The sequence below is a fragment of the Xiphophorus maculatus genome, chromosome 7 (assembly GCF_002775205.1).
Source record: "Xiphophorus maculatus strain JP 163 A chromosome 7, X_maculatus-5.0-male, whole genome shotgun sequence".
NCBI lineage: Eukaryota > Metazoa > Chordata > Actinopteri > Cyprinodontiformes > Poeciliidae > Xiphophorus > Xiphophorus maculatus.
Genome location: NC_036449.1, coordinates 12,755,514 through 12,775,200, shown reverse-complemented (window position 1 = coordinate 12,775,200; position 19,687 = coordinate 12,755,514). Strand labels below are relative to the sequence as shown.

General features: G+C 39.4%; 3 protein-coding genes across 6 annotated transcripts in view; 2 read left to right on the top strand and 1 right to left on the bottom strand.

Annotated features, from left to right (window-relative positions):
* The first annotated feature begins 875 nt into the window (after positions 1 to 875).
* xk (X-linked Kx blood group) lies at positions 876 to 10,738 on the top strand. The gene is made up of 3 exons (XM_005798124.3): positions 876 to 2,745; positions 8,188 to 8,450; positions 8,981 to 10,738. Exons 1-3 carry the CDS (start codon positions 2,501 to 2,503, stop codon positions 9,904 to 9,906), a joined length of 1,434 nt encoding a protein of 477 aa, XP_005798181.1. The 5' UTR covers positions 876 to 2,500; the 3' UTR covers positions 9,907 to 10,738.
* A 166-nt stretch (positions 10,739 to 10,904) lies between these two features.
* dynlt3 (dynein light chain Tctex-type 3) lies at positions 10,905 to 13,409 on the bottom strand. Its single transcript, XM_005798069.3, has 5 exons — positions 13,281 to 13,409; positions 12,366 to 12,407; positions 12,153 to 12,276; positions 11,967 to 12,044; positions 10,905 to 11,512 (listed from the first exon to the last, which is right to left on the bottom strand). The coding sequence occupies exons 1-5, from the start codon at positions 13,317 to 13,319 to the stop codon at positions 11,442 to 11,444; spliced, it is 354 nt and encodes a 117-aa protein (XP_005798126.1). The 5' UTR covers positions 13,320 to 13,409; the 3' UTR covers positions 10,905 to 11,441.
* Positions 13,410 to 15,467: 2,058 nt separating this feature from the next.
* Positions 15,468 to 19,687, top strand: part of sytl5 (synaptotagmin like 5) — a 47,142-nt gene continuing 42,922 nt past the window's right edge. For 2 of the 4 annotated variants that reach the window (XM_023337260.1, XM_014468425.2), the window contains exon 1: positions 15,471 to 15,649. The gene's annotated coding sequence lies outside the window, so the exon portion shown is untranslated. Of the gene's footprint in view, positions 15,650 to 19,687 lie in introns of all 4 variants that reach the window. The other 2 variants (XM_023337261.1, XM_023337258.1) reach the window with 2 other exon arrangements.

Below are 19,687 nucleotides of genomic sequence, written 5' to 3'. Positions count from 1 at the left end.
AAAGTCTGGCTTTCTTCTTATTTTTCTTCTAAGTAAATTCCAGACGTGACTTTTTTCCACGCTGTGTAATAATTGATGTCTTGTCATAATGTGGCCTTACAAAAATCCTTATCATTAAGTCTAAAAATACAAATGGAAGATGCTTTGGCCAGCATTTACTGTGTAAACAAGTGGCTCAAGTTATTAAAAAAAAAAAAAAAAAAGGCCTGTAAACAACAGCAAACCAAAGCAGTTTCTGATGCTACATGTGCCTGTCGCTCCATATTTCTAAGCTACATTAGTGAGTGAATGTTGTTGCAATTACAATCTAATCCACAGGATTATTGTTAAGTGTCCAGATCAGAAAATAAATGAACACAAAAAGATGGATGCTTTGCTTTATTCTGGCAACACATAATCTTGAAGACAATGACATGCTGTATATGTGCTAAGGCATAAAAAAGCATGGTTTTGTCGAAATATGTTTCTGTAATGTTCATTGAATAAAAATATGAATGGCTCTTTAAAACTGAATAATTTTGTTCACTTTAAGCAAGCTCATTGTTCCTTACTTTTTTAATTTTGGGTGAAGTAAAACCACATTGTGCTCCATACGAACCACCAAAATTTTTAAATATCTAGCAGCATAATTTCTCCAACTTGCAGATTTATTTACCTTACGTAAAAATATTGATATTTTATATACATTAATAATAATTTCAAATAGATTAAAAATATATAACATCCTCTTGTCTGGAGAATATTGAAGAGGTGATATCTCTCTTTAGATGTTGGATCTTATCAGCCAAACAGCAGGTGAACATGCCGAAGATGATCAGCAATGCGTCTCCATGGGTCTGTTTAGTTTCCATGGTAACCATGGAAACAGCCTTTATTGTCCTGCAAAGAGGAAATTCAGGGTTAGGGTTGGATGGGGGTTTTCACCGCAGTGTCTGTTACATTGTTGTCTATCATAAATGCTTGTTTAGTTATTAACAAATATTTCTGAGTGTACAGACATTTAGTAATTAAAGTTAAGGCATTATTTTATAACTAATGCTATCCGTCTCAAGCATCTGTAGATCTGCATGAGTCGTTCTGTAAAGATTTGGCAAAAGGTTGGAATCCAATATTTTTTCTTTTTTCTCTTCTGTTTCCCCAAGTCCACATACAACTTTAATTGGATAACCCTAAGAATGTGTTATCCAAATCAAATTACTCCATGTTGTTCATACATTGCATATAAAAGTTAAAGGAAGCAGATCTCTGATAAAATCAGTCCTGCCAGATGGCTGACACATGTTTAGATATCCTGAATAATTCATAACATTCATTATTGTATTTACTGACCTAAATTTATTTAAATTACTTTTTTTTTATTGCAGTACAATTTATATTTCTTGGTACTATGTTTCATTAATAAATTTCCTTATTCACCTTTTATAATTTATGATAATATGTAGCTACACTTGTGTAACCTGAATCTGTTTGACCTCAGACTGCAAAGGAAATTAGATCAAACTGTCCTCAGAAACAGACAACCCAGATCTGCATGGATGAAACTACACATAAATGTTCAACTTTGAAATTATGTTTGTAGCTTTCTTATTTACCAAACTGGTTGAACGAATTCTGTATGAGTTGCAAGACTGAGAATATAAAAAAAAGATTTGTTTTTACTTTAAATTTATCAGTACTAACAGCTTCCACAGAGGGCCTAAGATATAAAGCTATATCTAATAAATATTAATAGAGTCAGATCAATAAAAAGTTGACAAGGAGTTGAGTAAAGCAGGAGTCAAGTCATCAAAAACCACCAAACACAGACATGCCAAGGCGCTTAATGAAGAAACTGACTTCATTTTCCAGCAGGTCAGGTAAATGGTTTACTGACTATAGTTTCAGTAAACTATAGTTGGCCAGTCAACTAAAGTTTTGTTGACTGGCCAACAAAACTTTCATGACCAAATACCTCAGAAAATCTTTGGCAAAAGCAGAGACACCAAGATCCAAAGATTCAGAAGAGATGAAGGTCGCTATTAAAGCAATCTGCAGCTGATCATGCCTTATACTAATCATAAAGTAAATATTTCTGCAACAAAACTGCTCTTTTGCTGGTCTTATGTAATGGTCCTATTCACATTTTTTTTAATAATCTGGGTTATTGGCTTCCAAGCTCTGTAAATCAGTATAACTCTGAACAATGCGTATACTACACCATCTTCACTGTTTAAACCTAATTACCAAACTCAATTAATTTGCTCGAGTTGTTGAAAAGCAGACTACATCACTGCATGTCATCGCGTCAACCTCGGTGTCACACAGCGCCCCCTGCCGTAACTCTTTGGTATAACCTTGGCTGAGGACGCCTCAGTTCGCTGATTAGCAGCTGCAGAGGCGGCGTGCCCGTATGGTGGCTCGACGCCGTCCACACGGCTCGGTGGTTCCCGTAATGGACGCGAGGACCCGGGGCGAAGCAGCGCGCCGCATCCCCCCGGATGGCGGAGTGGAGTGAGTGAGGATGCGCTTCCCCAGCTCCATCTTTGTGTCGGTGTCTCTGTTCACGGCCGAGACCACGGCAGCGCTGTACCTCAGCACCACGTACCGCTCCGCCGGAGACCAGATCTGGCAGGGTCTCACCCTCCTCTTCACGCTCGTCCCGTCCGTCCTGGTGCAGCTGACCCTCACCTTCATCCACCGGGACCTGAGCAGAGACAGACCCCTCGTCCTGCTGCTGCACATCCTGCAGCTCGGTCCCATTGTCAGGTCAGAGCTGGCATGTTTGTCTGTGGAGATGCAGTGGGTTCCTCCAGCTGTGCGCCGTGTCAGACGGGGACATGTCCCCATCAGTGGTGTGTAGGCGTGTGGGCGTGTGTGTGCACTCACCTAGTGTGTGTGTGTGTGTGTGTGTGTGTGTGTGTGTGTGTGTGTTTGAATCGTCTCTAACCTGCCTCATCTTGGATGTAGTTGCTGAAAATGCTCTGCGCACATGTTGTTGCTTGCGTCCCCTCTCTGCTTTTGTCTGGTTGTCCTCATGTTGATGCAGTATGATGCATGTGAGTGTCATTTAGATCGGAAGTAAACATCTGATCAATAGAGCCATCGATATGTTCCACATTCCCCTGTGACATTTGACAGCTAAGTCTTCACACCTTCATCAAAATCGCCCACTCAGGGTCTGATCCATGTCTGAAAATAGATTAATTGAGCACCAGGAAGCTCAGCAATGATGAAGGAACCATTAAACCAAACCTGCATCTCTGCGGTCTGACTGGACCATCTGGTTACAGGAACATGAGACCAATCTTGCTTTTAGGAAAACCTCCCTGTTGTGCACACACACCCACACCAACTCTGTGATCAATGTGCAAACAGCAGTAGATCTACTTTGGTGTAAAACCGACTCACCACTCTAATATCTAGGCTGCACTGTGACAGCTGACTTAGTGGCTGATTTGCAGAGCCACTAAAAGTATTTTGCATCTGTTTTGGTTATCTGTGTTTAAGCAGTGGCTTTTAAAAGTAAAACCTTTTCACATTTTTAATGGTTACAAACAAGATTGTAATTTTGTGGGATTTTATGTACTATGCCAACGCTATACAGTCATCAACTGTGAAAGAAAAAGATATACAGCACGGCTTTTCATTTTGTTTTTACAGTTAAAAATCGAAAACTGTTGTATTTAGTCCCCAAATGAGTTCATACTGTGGAGAACCAACTTTTGTTCTACACAAAACAAAAGGTTCTGTGTAGAACAAAAGTTACACAGAACTTTACAGTGTTGAAAAGCTGCAATAAAACCATTCTAAATTTGATAGATTGTGAAATGTTCAAATCTTGGGAAAATATCACAAAAGCTACCATTACTACACAATACAGACCACAGGTTTGAGATCTTTATTTGTAAAACCACGCATAATTCTACTTCCCAATTGTGGGGTTACTTTATGTTGGCCTATTGCATGAAATTGTCATGACAAACATGAAAGTTAGTGACGTAAAGTGACGAAATGTTGAAAAGATGAAAGGTTATGACTGTTTTTGTAAGACGATGTAACAACCTGAATTGCTATCAAATTCTAAACTTACTTCATATTACGAGTTTAAAAAGTAACCTATTCATCTGCAAAGTTTTCCAGTTTTCAAACTCTTAACCATTTTGAAAATGCCAATTTACGTTTTGTTGGATTCTATTTTAATTAATGATTAGCTCATTTTGGGGCTTTAACTACTGTTCCCAAAGAAGTAATGTTTTCGCCTGTATTTGTTAATTAGTTTTCTAAATTTACAAAGAAAGAGAACAGTCATAATTTTTAATTTACCATAACCATGAAATATAAAACAATACTGCCCCTGCCCCACTCGTTGCTATGCACTGCTGATCAGCCAAAAGGCTATTACACAAGGATAATGCGTCTAGTTGTAGATGTTTCACAGTCATGTTGTATACAATAAATTTGTATAGAACACCAATCATTCTTAAGGTACATGTTTGTTTTTAGTTTTTTATCTTTCAGTAATGGGGAAATAAGGTAGTTTTACTTGTGCTCTCTATCTATGTTGTGTTTGTTGCGGTGAACACTAGACAGCGAATATGATACAGTAAATAAACAAACTTTACAAAGTTATAAAACAACAGGCTAAATGTAACCATTGTTGCCACAAATTTGACATAAATCAAAACTGAATGTGCATAATAAAATTTAATCTAAAAAAAAGTGTAGCAGAAGCTTTTTAAGTAAAGGTTTAGTTTCTGCTTTTTAAAATGTTTATTTTTGAAAAGAACATTTCTTAATAGAAAATCCTTTCCCACTTACCAGAATTGCAGACTCTTCTGAAAATGTTTGTTTTATGACACATCTGTGTTTGTACAGGCAATGCCTCAAAGATTTTAATGTTGGGAAGATATTGGAGAATGAGGAGAAATATTAGTTTTTCAGGGCTTCCTAATCATTGTGGTGTACTCTTAAAACTGGGTTATGAACATATGGGAGTTGTAGAGCCCTAAATTACATTACTGTCATCTGGCAGCTCGGAAACTGACACTGTTTGCAGTCAAACCCCTGAAGTATTTGTAGGGTTATGACTCGGCATGTGAAGAAACTCTCTGTGCGACAATGCCTCAATCGAGACGGCTGTGTTGATGACTCGGTGACAACCTGTTTTGCTGTCACGTTGTTCCCCAGTAGCAGTCTCTGTCGCTCTGGCCTGTAGCAGTCTCTGTCCCCTCCAGTGCTCATTGAATCATTACTCTTCAGACATTTACATCTTCCCTGGGTGAAGCACGGCTCTAAGAATAGCGCATGTCACTGCAGGCTGCTTATCACCGACAGCACAAGCAGAGAGGGGAATGTCTATCTCTGCTGCAAACAGCCAAAGCGGCATTTTCTTGTCTTATCCAGACACAACAACGCTGAAATTATCTTCACCATTTTAACTCTGTCACTGCAGCTGGGACACCAACAGTTGTTGGGCTGGACTCGTAAAACGGCCTTTTCTGGTCTCTGAATTATTTCTAACTAGTTTTCTTTCTTCACAAAAGCTCATTTCCTCTTTTAGATGCTTCATGCAAAAAAATGTACTTAAGTTCATCCTGATAGTGCAGCAGAGCAGAAGCCAGAAAAAATCATTTCAGTACAAGGTTCGCATTCTGTTTACATTTTTCCTTTTGGGGTTTTAATCTGCTTTTAAGCCCTTTGGAGCACAAAGTCCACAATTAAAGGAAGTTAGTAAGGAAAGTGAGCGGAGGGACAAACGTTGCACCGGAAGATCACCTTCACAAACCAACTGTGGAAGTAGAAGTTGGAAATGACTTGCAAGTCATTTACAGTGACTTCCTGTAAATGCAAGTCACTTTGCATTTGCAGCAAAGTGACTTTGACAATGAGTCGACTGTAATCTTGATCCTGACCAAAATATCTTTTTAAAGTCAGATTCAGGTCATGAGAATATCTGAAGGACCGCATCTTTATCCACATCAGTTCAGAGGTGTAACAGTTCAAGTTCCTTTTAGGCTGGTCAGATAACAACTTTCGCAATAAATTGTCCCAGAAGTTATTGCGATAAACGATAATAATATTGTTGTTTTGAGACCATTTTCAATAGAAAGGTAACGGCATGACAATGTGCACATCCTTAAAGATCAATACACTTTAAATTCTAACATATATTTAACATTGGAACTTAGAAGATATTTTAAATATCCAAAACAAATTAACAAAACAACAAAAACAATTAAAATGAATTATGAAGTCTCCGTAAACAAAATTGTTTCTTCAAACAAGGGCAAAAGTCTGGCATTTTGATGAGACCAAAACGCCAGACTGAAGAATTTTGTCAGCCAGTTTTTGGTAGAAAGAGAAAAACAATAAATTATGAAAACAGAAATTATTGAGCTTGCTTTAATTTATCATGCGATTAATTGATTTATTGTTTATTGTGACATTCTTGGCTCCTTTCTGATTTTTCCCTCATGTACTTCCCTTCTTCATTGTGTTCAGTATCTTCCTGCTGTATAACAAACTGCCTTACAGTCGTGAGAAACTTGAACATTTTATATTTTATAATGAGTGTGAAGCACTTGGAGCTCCTTGTAATGTTGGATCTGACAAAAGGAAGTAAAGGTTTTAAATGAATGTGTGGAACCCTTGTAGAACTGCAACAAGCTGAAACCCTCTTCCAGTCCGAATGCTTTAAGCGCTCCAGTCGTGTGTCTGATTTTCCTGCCGTGTTTTTGAACAGATAAACATTTGGTCTCTCTGTAGACCTGTGGCTTAAATCCTGACGTTGTGCTGTTTAATTGGCTGCTGATCAGCGCCACTCGACCCTCAGCTTGTTTGCCCGCGGTCTGCTCTTCAGAGTCTTTAGTATTGCATTGGAAAATTATTGACGCTCCCTCACACTGATGGCTCTTTTGACCTCCATAATGACAAACTAGTAAATGCTGATGTAAATGACCTTAGCGGCAAAATTACCTCAGGCTTATTGCGCTTCTGCAGCATCTCAGTCCTGCAGCGTTTCACTATGTCTGTCGTGGTGAAACACTAATCAACACTAATCAATTTATTGTATGATAAATTAAAAATTAAAAGCAATAATAATAAGTACTGCTTAAAGAAAGTGTTATAAGTATAAATTTAGATATTTTCCCATAAAATACTTTTAGTGTAAGATGAGGCAGAACAAAATTCAACATCAGTTTAAATGGTTTACGAATTGTTATTGTTCAAGCTATTAATACTTTCTAAACCATTAATAAGTAGTCATAGTCAAGCTATATGAAAATTTTCAAACATGACTACTTCATTGGAGGATCATTAATTGGTCCAAAGTTGTCACTAACAGCTTCTTTTTCACCCTTTAAATGCAAACGCTATGCAGAAATGCCCAGGTCTGTACAGTCATGCAGCTTTCAGCTCCTTCACAATAAAGGTGAAAATCTGTAACCAGTTGCCAAAGACGTCCTTCATTCACCATTCTTGTGCACGAGATGCTGTAAATAATCTAAATGAACTAAGTCAGAGAAGAAAATGTAAAAATAAGAATACATGTAAGCTGAAAATGAAATGTAAACGATCCATGATAAATTCTCAGAAGTGAAAGTGAGAAAAAAAATAATATCTAGCAGTTGTAAAGCAGCCAATGTGTTCTCCAAAAACAAACCTTTACTATGTGAACTCAAACTTGCCTGAATATTTAGCTTCTGATAAATCACTGAACTAATATTTAGTTATATAACCACAGTTTCTCAAAACTGCTTCACGTCTGTGTTGCAAAAAATTTAAATCGCTTCTGTTAGGGAGTGATTTCAACCCGGACCTCACAGGTTTTCTAAGAGATTTGACGGACCACTCTATAATAAATCTTATTGGTGTGAAAGCAGGATGCTGCTTGCTGACTGACTTGTGTTTCAGTTCTCATTGAACCATCTATTTCAAGGGAATTTCCTCCTCAGCATAAGGCAGCATGAACATTATTCCAGTCTATTAATGGTTTATAAAGTGTTTACAACTTCAATAACCAAACATTCTCCTTTCTCTTCTTCTGAAGGGAAGCTACATACCTGAGGAACATAATTTTTTTCTATAGGTTTCACAGATGACAGTACATACAGCAGAAACCAAGCATTTTTATAGTCAGTAATGATATGCAACAGACTGAGTAATTCAGCATTAGTTTGTCATTGCCTCTGCTCTCTGCTGCTCCAGGTGTCTGGAGGCGTTCTGCATCTATGGCAGCGTGGGCCAAGTGGAGGAGCCCTATGTCAGCATCACCAGGAAGAAGCAGATGCCCCGCGAGGGTCAGTCAGAGGAAGTGGAGCGGCAGGTGGGTCAGGCCGAGGGGAAGCTGTTCACACACCGGGCCGCGTTCTCCCGCACCTCTGTGATCCAGGCCTTCCTGGGATCAGCTCCGCAGCTCACCCTGCAGCTCTACATCTGCGTGCTGCAGCAGGAGGTGTCCATCGGAAGAGGTGAGGAAGAGGAGTAGGTGTGTGGGGGAGGAATTAGTGCAAGTCTGTCACAACTGTGCTACAGTGTGGGCTGAGCTGGATGTTGAGTCCAAGTGGAGTTATGTAACAACCCCACTGGTACAGATGATAAAAATGCTGCTTTTCTCTCTTAAATGCCTCTCAGGTGAAAACCTTGGAGCAGGGGTATCAAACTCCAGTCCTCAAGAGCCGCTGTCCTGCAGTTTTTAGATGTGCCATAGGTACAAAACACTGGAATGAAATGGCTTAATTACCTCCTCCTTGTGTAGATCAGTTCTCCAGAGCCTCGCTAATGACCTAATTATTCTATTCAGGTGTGGTGCAGCAGAGGCAAATCTAAACGTTGCAGGGCAGTGGCCCTCCAGGACTGAAGTTTGACACCTGTTCCTGAGAGAGTCAGACTATAACTCATAGTGTTCAGACGCAAACTGTACATGGTACTTTGTCTCTGATGTTGAGTCCTACACTTTTAACAGATTTTGCCTTCTTCTTTTTCTCCCTCTCTCTGTTAGGCACACTGATGGTGATCTCCCTTCTGTCCATTGTGTATGGAGCGCTGCGCTGCAACATCCTGGCCATTAAGCTCAAATACGATGACTATGAGGTGGACATCCGACCCATGGCTTACCTCTGCATCTTCCTGTGGAGAGGCTTCGAGATCGCCACGCGTGTGGTAGTCCTAGTTCTGTTCAGCTCCGTCCTGCAGCTCTGGGTCCTGCCTGTGGTTTTCCTGAATTTTTCGGTTTTCTTCTTCTACCCCTGGATCCTCTTCTGGCAGAGTCACTCACCGTTCCCCGAGAACATAGAGAAGACCCTCACCAGGGTGGGGACCACCATTGTGCTGTGCCTGCTGACGTTTCTCTACGCAGGCATCAACATGTTCTGCTGGTCGGCCGTGCAGGTGAAGCTGAACGACCCGGACCTCATCAACAAGTCCCAGAATTGGTATCGCATGGCCGTGTACTACATGGTGCGATTTGTGGAGAACGCCTTGCTGCTCCTGCTGTGGTATATGCACAAAACGGACTTCTACGAGTTCATCTTCGCGCCTCTGCTGGTGCTGCAGCTGCTGCTGGCCTACGCCATGGCCATCTTCTTCATGCTGGTTTTCTACCAGTTCTGCCATCCGTGCCGGAGGCTCTTCTCCTCCAGCATGACGCAGGGCCTCTGGGATTGCTCGTCCTTCCTCTGCGTCTTGTGTACCTCTGCTTCCCCTCACAACAGGCCAATGGGGAGGGCGGTACTGGAGACATCTGTCCACCAAGAACCATCTAACAACCAAGTTCCCGACACATCCAGCGACAGCGCAGACGACGTGCCAAACGACACCACATTTGATGTTCTCAATGACACGATCTATGATGTTCCTAATGTGGAAAACAGCATCAGAGGTGGAGTCAACGGGGACGTAAGCCACAGTATGTCCTGCAACGTCTGAAGCATCACAGTGGTCCCAATTCAGCAGACTTTTTGTAACCTTTAAAGTGCCACATCTGTCCCTCTGTTGGTCTTTCAGTTCTTTGATCTCATATTTCAATGTCTGCTTTTAAGAAAAGACAAATTTAGATTCATTGTGGCTACAAACAAACAGATATGATGATCGCTCATATTTCCAGCCAGCACCTTCCTTCCTGCAGCCTTTGGGCCATGCTGTTTAGGGATAACCTAGAACCAACACATTTAATCTGATTGTATTAGTGTCCCGTTTTGGCATGGATGCATGCAGGTGTCCAACCTCAGATGAGGTGCAACAGCTTTTAAGAAGAAAACTCGCCAGTTTTATGGCTGAAAGCAATCAGCTTTTTTTTACTCTTCCAATAATAGCTTTGCGGTTATCACACACTGCTTCTGTGATGTGCTCATGCTTGATGATGAGATGTTTCACATGCTATTGTAAAGCACAGGCATTTCCAAGAAGCATTAATATGTATTTTGCACGTTTACATAAGAAAATGTCTTTTTACACAACAGTCGAGCAGCCATAGTGACGTGAAATGCTTTTTGTCTCATCACTTTGGATATTCAGAGTGCACAAAATAGACTAACTGTACAAAGAAAAATCACTAAAAAGTTGTTTTCAATCTTAAATGTAACTTTACATTTGAGAGAATCAGTGTCTTTGCACCGTATCTGCAAAGGAATTGCCAGAATGCTTCTGTTCGTACAAATACGCAGCCTTTAATGCCAAAAAATAAAACATTCTGAGACACTTGAAGTGTTACATAAGATAAATGCCTAGTTAAAAATAAATCTAGATTTATATGTGAAGACTGCACCCGTTTTGTTTTCATGCTGTGCTCTGTTGACATCTATTGGCCAATTACTTGAAGTGCATTACATATAAATATATATGCATATATATATATATATATATACACACATATACAGTATATACAGTATTTGCTTTAAGTAAAAGAAATAACGTACACACACTGGTAAAATATGGACATTAACTTTTATTTACTGAACATCAATAGTTTTGAAGCTGCATTCAAGGAATTTAACCCAGAAAATGAGAAAAGACCTCCAAACTACATGCACAGAACAAATAACGTCAATATAAATTAATAGAAAACACTATAGTAAATTAACATTTACAAAAACACGCCTTTTTCTTCCACATCTTTCTGCAAAATCAGAAAATGTAGTCTAACCTTTGAGCTGAATGTTTTATGAGGTATCATGACGTTTAGCATTTTCTAAGTATAAATAAGAAAGTACAGCTACTGCAAAGAGGATTGAGACCAATTAGTGTTGCAGACTGTCATTTATTTTGACTGAAAATAAGTTCTACCAGCCCGGTTTTCTGAAAATAACCTTCATCCACACGGACACCAGTTCACATACGCAGAGCTGCCTGAGGGCAGAAATCGAGTCCTGGGAGGATTTCGTCTCAGGACCTGGTGTCACTTTGATCTCGGCTTCGGAGCTGACGGCGCTTGGAGGGAGAGCGTCTGCAGCTCGGCGCCGCTGTCACATCGCCACAGCAAACACACTGACCACACAGTACATGGTGCGGTTCTCCCACCGGACCGTGCAGCTTCCTGAAAATGCAAAAAAAAAAAAAAAAAAAAACATTTACAAAAATGTTGCCTTTAAACAGAATCAACAGCTTAGATGGCTACAGAAATTAACAAACAGTCAAACTGCAATCAATGCAAGAGGTTTGTGAAACAATGTGATTCTTTGATGTAGTTTGTTTCAAATTATACAATTTGAGGTGAAATCAAAGAAAAGAGAGAAAAGAACAGCTTGTTTGAACATGGCTGGTTTACTTCCATCCTTAAGAACTCGTTACTGATCATGAACCATACAAATTCAGCATTCTTTCTTAATTCTCATGGCACAACTTTTTACTGAAATAACTGTTAGCTTAATGCTTTGGAATTAGTTTCCAAAGCATTGGTTTTAGTCTATGATTTTAAAGATACTCAAATAAATCATCAGCAGGTGGTTTTAGCACTTAGTGCCACACAACCCAGCTCTACCGTCTCCTACCGTCTGTAGTGGTGTCCCAGTAGCAGGAACTGGCTGTGTGGAGACCTGCACCGCTCTTCTGCATGATGGTACAATTCACTGAATCACAACAAACAGTGTTACACATATGCACATTACACCTTATGTATTTAACCAAGTAGAAGCTGTCTACATCGTCACATGTGAATAATGCAAATGGTGGCTCACCAATGTATTTGAAGGGGCGACCCTGCTTCACCAGGTGAGTCAGTGAATGCTCAACGATGTTGGCGGTCCACTGGTTCACTTTGTTGTGGTTATAGTCTGTTCCACCGATCACTCCTTCGATACACTGAGGCAAAGCAACAACCAGGGGAATTTTCACATGTACTGCATTCGAATGAAGTTTGCTACTCATAATTTTAAGGTGTAAAATCTTACCTCCTTCACCAAGACACTTGTCTCGTCAGTGTTGAAGTTGCCCTGCAGGATGGGTTTTGAAAGAAACACAATGAAAGGAAACATGAAGTTGGTTTTACAGAACAGCAAACCACTCTTTTTTTTAAATTTATTTAGTAGTATAAGTTGAATATCATGTCAACTATACCATCACAGAAACAAAGTAAAAAACAGCACTGTGCAGTACAGTTAATTCAGTTTATATGGAATTTATTTTCTCTTTGCTTCATTAACAGTTTTTAGACTTTGTAGAAGAGAAAGAGCAGACTGATGACAATCTTTAAGTAACAAATAATCCACAAGGTTTATAAACAGTTTTACATGTTAACATGATCTAAAATGAAACAAAAATTAATCAAAACATTTTCAGATTCATTCATTATTATAATTTTGACACAACACAAACGTTAAGTTGGCTTTAAAATTAGCAAAACATTGGTCAGCTGAGTTTAAAAATCCCATGTTAGATCTGAATTTTATCCTACAGATTAGGATATTATTTAAGGAGATATTTTAATCCATAACTTTACTTATTTTTTAATGAATCAACCACAGAGGCCAAAAGGACACAGAAATAACTGCCTTGCATTTGTCTTGTTCTGAGTATAAGTGCAACATCAAGTGATTTATTTTCAGTTTAGTTATATTACCCTGTCTGTTTAATTGAATTAAATCATTTTGCAGTATATGTATGGTCCCTCAGTTAGTACACCTGTCACTGTCTTTTTTTTTTTATATCGCAGATGTTAAACAAAGAGAAAATGATGCAGAGAGAGCAACCACACCCATCAGCTAACTGACTGCGCTAACAGCTAACTGCTTTGACAAACGGACACGGATTGAAAACGTTAACCGTAGAGCTTTTTATGAATGTATAAAAATAAAAAATAACTTCACATCATCCCCAGAGGTGTACTCCTCCATCCCTGTCAGCATACAAAACACCGCCTGTCTCTTCTCTTTGTGATGATCCCTGGTGATTGTTTTTCCTGTTGAAGCGCTTCTTCTTCTTCTCTAGGAGAGGTTTACACCGAGTGTTGGCGCCGCCTACTGGTCTGAATTATGAGTCCGTCGTGGGCAATTTAGGTTTCAGGGATTTGTAAACTCCGTTATGTCTTTTTTTCAGTGGAATGAGACTCTGGTAGGGGGAAAAAAAGTTTGTAATATATCAGTTAGCTTAATTTGCAGTTCTGGATTCTTACTTTTGAGTCTAAACAAATGACCACCTTCTTAAGAGAAGCTTCAAAATCTATATCACATGCAATCATTTTATAATTGTTCCTATGCCTGAGGATCCCTTAGAGCAGGGGTGGGCTACTCCAGGCCTCGAGGGCCGGTCTCCTGCAACTTTTAGATGTATCTCTACTTCAACACACCTGAGTCAAATAATGAGGTCAATAGCAGGACTCTGAAGAACTTGACTGCACGTAGGAGGTGATTCAGCTGTTGGATTCAAGCGTGTTGGATCAGGGAGACATCTAAGAGCTACAGGAAACTGGCCCTCGAGGACCAGGATTGCCCACCCCTGCCTTAGAGACAGACATTTTAACAGCTAGTATTGGAAATGAAGCACCGAGATCTGTTTCAGTGTCTTTAATTTAAATTTTCTTCTGTTGTTTTTGTTTGTTTTTTAAATAAACCTTCCATTTAAAGTGCCTCAGTTTGTTCTGAAATATCTCTTTTAGGACAACCATTTAGCTAGGAATAGAATAGAATAGAATTATCCTTTGTTGAGCACATATACAAGATGAGAGAAAGTATGCTTCTCCACTATCATTCAGTGCTTGCATAGTGTTAGATATTGCTGCAAAGACATTGAATGAATGGATTCAACAGGTTTTCTTTTACAACTATACCAGTTGGCACAATAAACTTAATCTGAGTGTCTTTTATAACCAGGAAAAAATAGAATGTTTGTAATTGAATTTGTGTATGATTTGATACGTTTCTAGATGTAAACTGGACTGTTTGTCTCACAAACGTGCCTTGCAATGGAATTGGTGGTAAATTAGAGTCCAATAAATAAACTGAATTGAAAAGAATTAAAACACTTTGTATGGATTTTCCAATTTGCCATTATTAGCTGTAAGAAAAAAACAATTATTTCCAAAACATAAGCAAAAACAAATATATATATATATATATATATATATATATATATATATATATATATATATATATATAACCACAAATCAGTAGGCACACCATTTAGTTACAAGATGGTACTTAAATGGTTTTTGTCTTTGATTTTTAAAATATATATACATGTTCCAATATTTGAATTTTTTTGTGATGCTATTTATAATTTATAAAACATCATGATTCAAGAAGATTGCAAATATTTTTTTTCCTTTTAATCTAAATTCTTATTGTTTTCAGTAAATAATAATTAAACAATATGTATTAAGAAACTATCTATCTATCTATCTATCTATCTATCTATCTATCTATCTATCTATCTATCTATCTATCTATCTATCTATCTATCTATCTATCTATCTATCTATCTATCTATCTATCTATCTATCTATCTATCTATCTATCTATCTATCTATCTATCGCAAAATAAAGTCAATTTAGGACAATAACAGTGACCAGAAGCCAATTTTTCATCAGCTGTCCCCCGAAATGTGAGTATAATTCAATAAGAGCAGCTTTGAGAGAAGTGCATTAGATCACGGAGCTCTCAAACAAGGTTATTTCTTATGTACCACAGCAGCAAACGAGATCAATATCTGTTGATCTCATCTGTGTCTCACAGCGCTGTTTATCTAAACTGACCAGTGTTTCATCCGGACCTCCAGTCCCCACGGTCACTGTGCGGCTGGCAGCTCCTCTGAAACAGAACCAGACTCCCAGCGGATGGCAGCAGGGAAATCCACGGTACATAATGTGGGCTGTGACAATGGGGAGATTCCCACAGCTCTGCAGCGATCTGCTGCTCTGAGCGAAATTATCTACGGATTCATTCATAAAGTTCGCAAACATGGGAATGAAACTGTCGCATTGGCAGAAGAAGAAAAGGAAGAAGGGTGGGGGGGGAGAAAGAAAAACACATCTGTGGGGTAGCGTGCGTGCCCCCCACACGCACGCACACACACTGACACGCACACCACGCCCCCTCCTGTCAGGAACACCCTGGCGGTGGATCTCTGCCTTCAGACGGCGCTGAGACGCACCGACAGGCGGACACACTCGGCGCGATTCCCGGACTAATGTCCTCAGCCTGCCCCGCTCCTCTGCTGGAGAATCCCCGCAGCCGCCAGGTAAGGCTCCCCTCTGCGGGTCAGCCCAGTGCAATTTTTATTATTATTATCAGGCTTCATGTGGCCAGCCGCTGTCGCCGGTTTGCAGTTCCTGGTTTATTCTTTCTTTCTTTTCGTTTTTTTTTTTTTGAGTGATTTCTTGGTTTGGGTAGAGGAGGAAAGGATGGGAGGGGGTGCTTTCCGTCCGTCATCACGACCTCGGTGGACCGGGAACACATTACTGGGAGCAGACAGCCCACTTCCCCTGCAAAGTTAGGCGCGTTTAGGCAGGTGCAATGCAGCAGGAAAGCTCCTTTTCCTGCTCTCAGCCGCCTCCACTGGCTCCGACAACAGATGAACCAATGCATTAGTAAGACACTGATCCGTAGCACTTTAACTTCTTCCTGGAGATGATTAGATCAAATTATAAAAGTGGGTTTAAACGCCAGGACAAGAAGAAGTGAGCACTTTAGCAGGTGTATGTCTGCTTGTTTGATGCTGACCCTGCTCATGGGTTCTCCAGGATGTCCCGGCTCTCCTCAGGGGTGAATGGTGTTTCTGAAAAAGGTCAGATGTATATTCTGCTGCTGCTGCAGGGTTAGATGACACAATGCACTGAGGAAGACACAGGCTGACCTCATTCCACTTCACAGGTTTTTGGTTCAAATAGCCAGATATGATGATGTAAGACGGTAGGAGATGCAGATGTTTGCGGTGTCGGACTAATTGTTCATAATTGAAGCCCCCGCATATGATCAGAAAGATCAGGATTTTACTTTAGGTTAAGCTGAATATTTAGTTAATATATTTTGTGTGCAACAAAACGCTTATCGGGTTAAAAAGACGAGGCGGTTTGTTACCTTCAGAGCCAGAATGAATCCAGATTAACTGAGAAAGGATGCAGAACTGTTGAGGGTTTTTTTTTTGAGTATATCTTTTTTACTTTAACCTCCGATCTCATCACTAAAATTAAAATATTTTTTCTCCACTTGTAGTTTAAGGAGCTGTGAATTACTCTAGATGTTTGTTGGCATCAAGCATTGATCTGTACCCAGTCTGAGCTGCCATGGTGAAGTAAAAATATTACAAAGATATATTCTGCTTTTCCAAGTAGCTATTTCGCTTGTCAGATGCATTTGGCTGCTGGCCTAAGTGGGTATTTACACTGAGTGAGTAGCTACAGAAAACATGTTATTGCAGTAAGCAAAGTGTGTGTGCTTATAGCTCACGCTCAGTCAGACTGGATGGAGAGCTTGAGTGAACAGTTTTCAGGTGCTGCCACATATTCTCACTTGGATTTGGGTCTGGACTTTGACTGGGCCATTATAACACTTGAATATGCTTTAATCTAAACCCTCCCATCGTAGCTGAACCTCTCTCATCGTCTTGAGTGTTTTGCAGCCTTTAACAGACCACTCATTGTTGACTGCAGCTTCCTTGTTCGCACTAGAGGAAAATAAACCCACAGCATGATGCTGCCTTGGCTGGTTATATATTGTTACGACCTAACTTTGTTCTGTTGCCTTTCTAGATGCCATTTGATTACAAGATTTCATTCTAAGACGTTTGATGCTGTCATGAATCTACAAATAATCCACTATTTGGTTGCACTTGATAGGTGCATCAGATTGAACACATTATGCACACCATGCTTTTTCTATTTTTATTGATGAATAAACATTTAAAAACCATGTTTCACTTCATAGTTTTGCTCTACTTTCCTTAGCTTTATCACAATAAAGAAAAGCTCTTTAGAAAAACTAAAAACCTTTTGCTTGCAATGCAACAAAGCATGAAGAAGTTTAAGGATATGAATACTTTTTTATGCCACTGGATTTAAAGTGCTGTCATAATATTGTGTGGCATTACCATGATAACAATAAAAGTGACAATAAGAACTATTTATTTCTCCTTCTCACATAAAGAAGCGTGATTTGTATCACTAAACTGCTCACAGTAACAGCATTTAATCATATTTTCAAATATATTGACATGTAATGATATTGTCATTGAACAAACAGTGGTGAAAATACCAAAGCAAACAATTCCCACAGATAGTCTTGGTGGTTTTAAACCTCATCATGAAAACAATAAATCAAAATATGATGTAATAAATAAATAAACGATCTGATAAATATCCACTCTTATTGTCTAAAGGCTTTGTTGTTAGAGGCATGTGTTTCTGGTTCAAATGATCTCTGCTAAAATTTATGCTGCAGTGAATTTCACAAGCAAGAAGCCAGGGTTCGGTTTAAAAAATCCTATTATACTGTAATTTGTCACAGTGGCACTCCTCCAAATTGGTTCATTTGGCTTCCATAAGCAAAAAAGATGCCGTATCTGCTGAGGCTGTTTTTATCATTGTCACAGGAATACCTCCCTAATGATAACTGAGCCTTTGCACAGCACTCAGGCTGGAGGCAGAGGGGAAGGGGTGAGGGAACAAATGGATGAATAAAGCAGCAGAGAAAGCCAGCGAATGCAGGGATTCCCTGATTTCTCTCCATGCAGGCAGCAAGGCTCAGGCAGTAGAGCGAAAAGAAACCCCTGGGGAGAGCAGTCACACAGCGTTAGAGGGCTGCATCTCCACGATGAGGCAACAGAGAACGGAGCCCCTTCAGCACCACAACGTGTGCGCGTGTGCTGACAGATATAGACGCAGTATTATAGCAGAGGTTTCAGGCTGCAGCTCATCCTGTCAGACTACTGTGTCACAGGTATTCCAGGCTACGGAGCTGTCCGTCACGTCATAAGTCACTTATACTTTCTGTTATTTGAGCAGCCATAGCAAAACCTCTTTTGTTTACGTACAAATGATATATTAAGGTGTGCAGTATATACGAAGGAAATCTGAGATGCACCGCCCTGCACATGCATGACACAACATAAAAAGATTAACTTCTATTTATTTCTCAGTAGCAACATTTTCCCAGAAAATTAAAAGAAAAAAAATGTCCCCAGCAGCTGAAGCATTTCTTTAAAATGTATATAATTTTCTAATTATAGCATTTTAATACTTCCACACATAAGGCGCTCGACTGACGTCACGCAAAAGATTAAGCTTAGTTTTTCTCTGTACATTACTCACTAATTACTATTTTAAATTTGTTTTTGTTTATCTTATTGGACAAGAGAGATCTTTGTTTTTATAAACACAAACATTGTTTAACAACTCTGGGACAATATGACTGAGAATAGAAATGTGAACACGGGTTGTCTTCAAGAAAATGTGGCGTCGCATCGTTGTTAGAGGTTAAAAATAAAAACAAATTCTGCAACTTACATAAAGGAATGACTTGTTATCCATCCATATTTTATTTCCTCTATCCAATATAAGGAAATATGCGTTTCCTTACACTGGATAAGAGATGGATTAAACCCTGGACAGGTCACCAGTCCATCACAGTGACTTATCATCTCAACAGAATGTTGATTTAATATTAATAGGTAAATTGCCATAAGATACTTGTTTTAAAACAACAAAATGAAGTTATCTTTGTTTCTAAGCAGGTAGTTGAAGAAGGACACATAAAATGTCCTCAAATTGCATCTTTTAACTGAAATCTTTTCTTAATTTTTCAGTCAAGCGTTGTCTGTCGTTGGTATTTAGGGTGCAATCAAAGTATTCAGCAGAAATGATTAACATGTACATTAGTTTCTTTTTTTGAATAAGTATAAACTGTTTGTTCTTGAAATGAACTGAATTAGCTAGTTGTCCAGTTTAACCTCTAGCAGTATCTTAGCTCAATATCTAACGTTGAATTGAATATGTTTTAGGCGTTGGATCATGATTTTGCTTCACTTCGTGCTCCATTGTTTTGTGGTGCCGAACTGGTGAATAATTTGTGTTTTAAGTGTGCATCTGTTTTCACGTCTGAGATAAATGTGCAGCAGCCTCTCTAACACATGAGAATGATCTGCTAAGAGACAGATTAGATCCAGATTAAATCTGATGATAGCCTGAGCTTCTGTATCCGTGCTAATCAGAGCTGCTGTGCTGAATAAGCTCTGCTCCCTGGAGTGCAGTGTTTTGTGGGGTTTCCCTCCGTTCCTCCCACT

What these genes read in the sequence shown, in the direction of transcription:
- xk (XM_005798124.3), top strand. Translation starts at nt 2,501, where the DNA reads ATGCGCTTCCCCAGCTCCATCTTTGTGTCGGTGTCTCTGTTCACGGCC. An exon ending in CAGCTCGGTCCCATTGTCAG is followed by an intron (nt 2,746 to 8,187) that starts GTCAGAGCTGGC and finishes CTGCTGCTCCAG; the next exon opens with GTGTCTGGAGGCGTTCTGCA. An exon ending in GGAGGTGTCCATCGGAAGAG is followed by an intron (nt 8,451 to 8,980) that starts GTGAGGAAGAGG and finishes TCTCTCTGTTAG; the next exon opens with GCACACTGATGGTGATCTCC.
- dynlt3 (XM_005798069.3), bottom strand. Translation starts at nt 13,319, where the DNA reads ATGCTGACAGGGATGGAGGAGTACACCTCTGGGGATGAT. An exon ending in AGTACACCTCTGGGGATGAT is followed by an intron (nt 12,408 to 13,280) that starts GTGAAGTTATTT and finishes CCCATCCTGCAG; the next exon opens with GGCAACTTCAACACTGACGA. An exon ending in CTGGGACACCACTACAGACG is followed by an intron (nt 11,513 to 11,966) that starts GTAGGAGACGGT and finishes TTGCATTTTCAG; the next exon opens with GAAGCTGCACGGTCCGGTGG.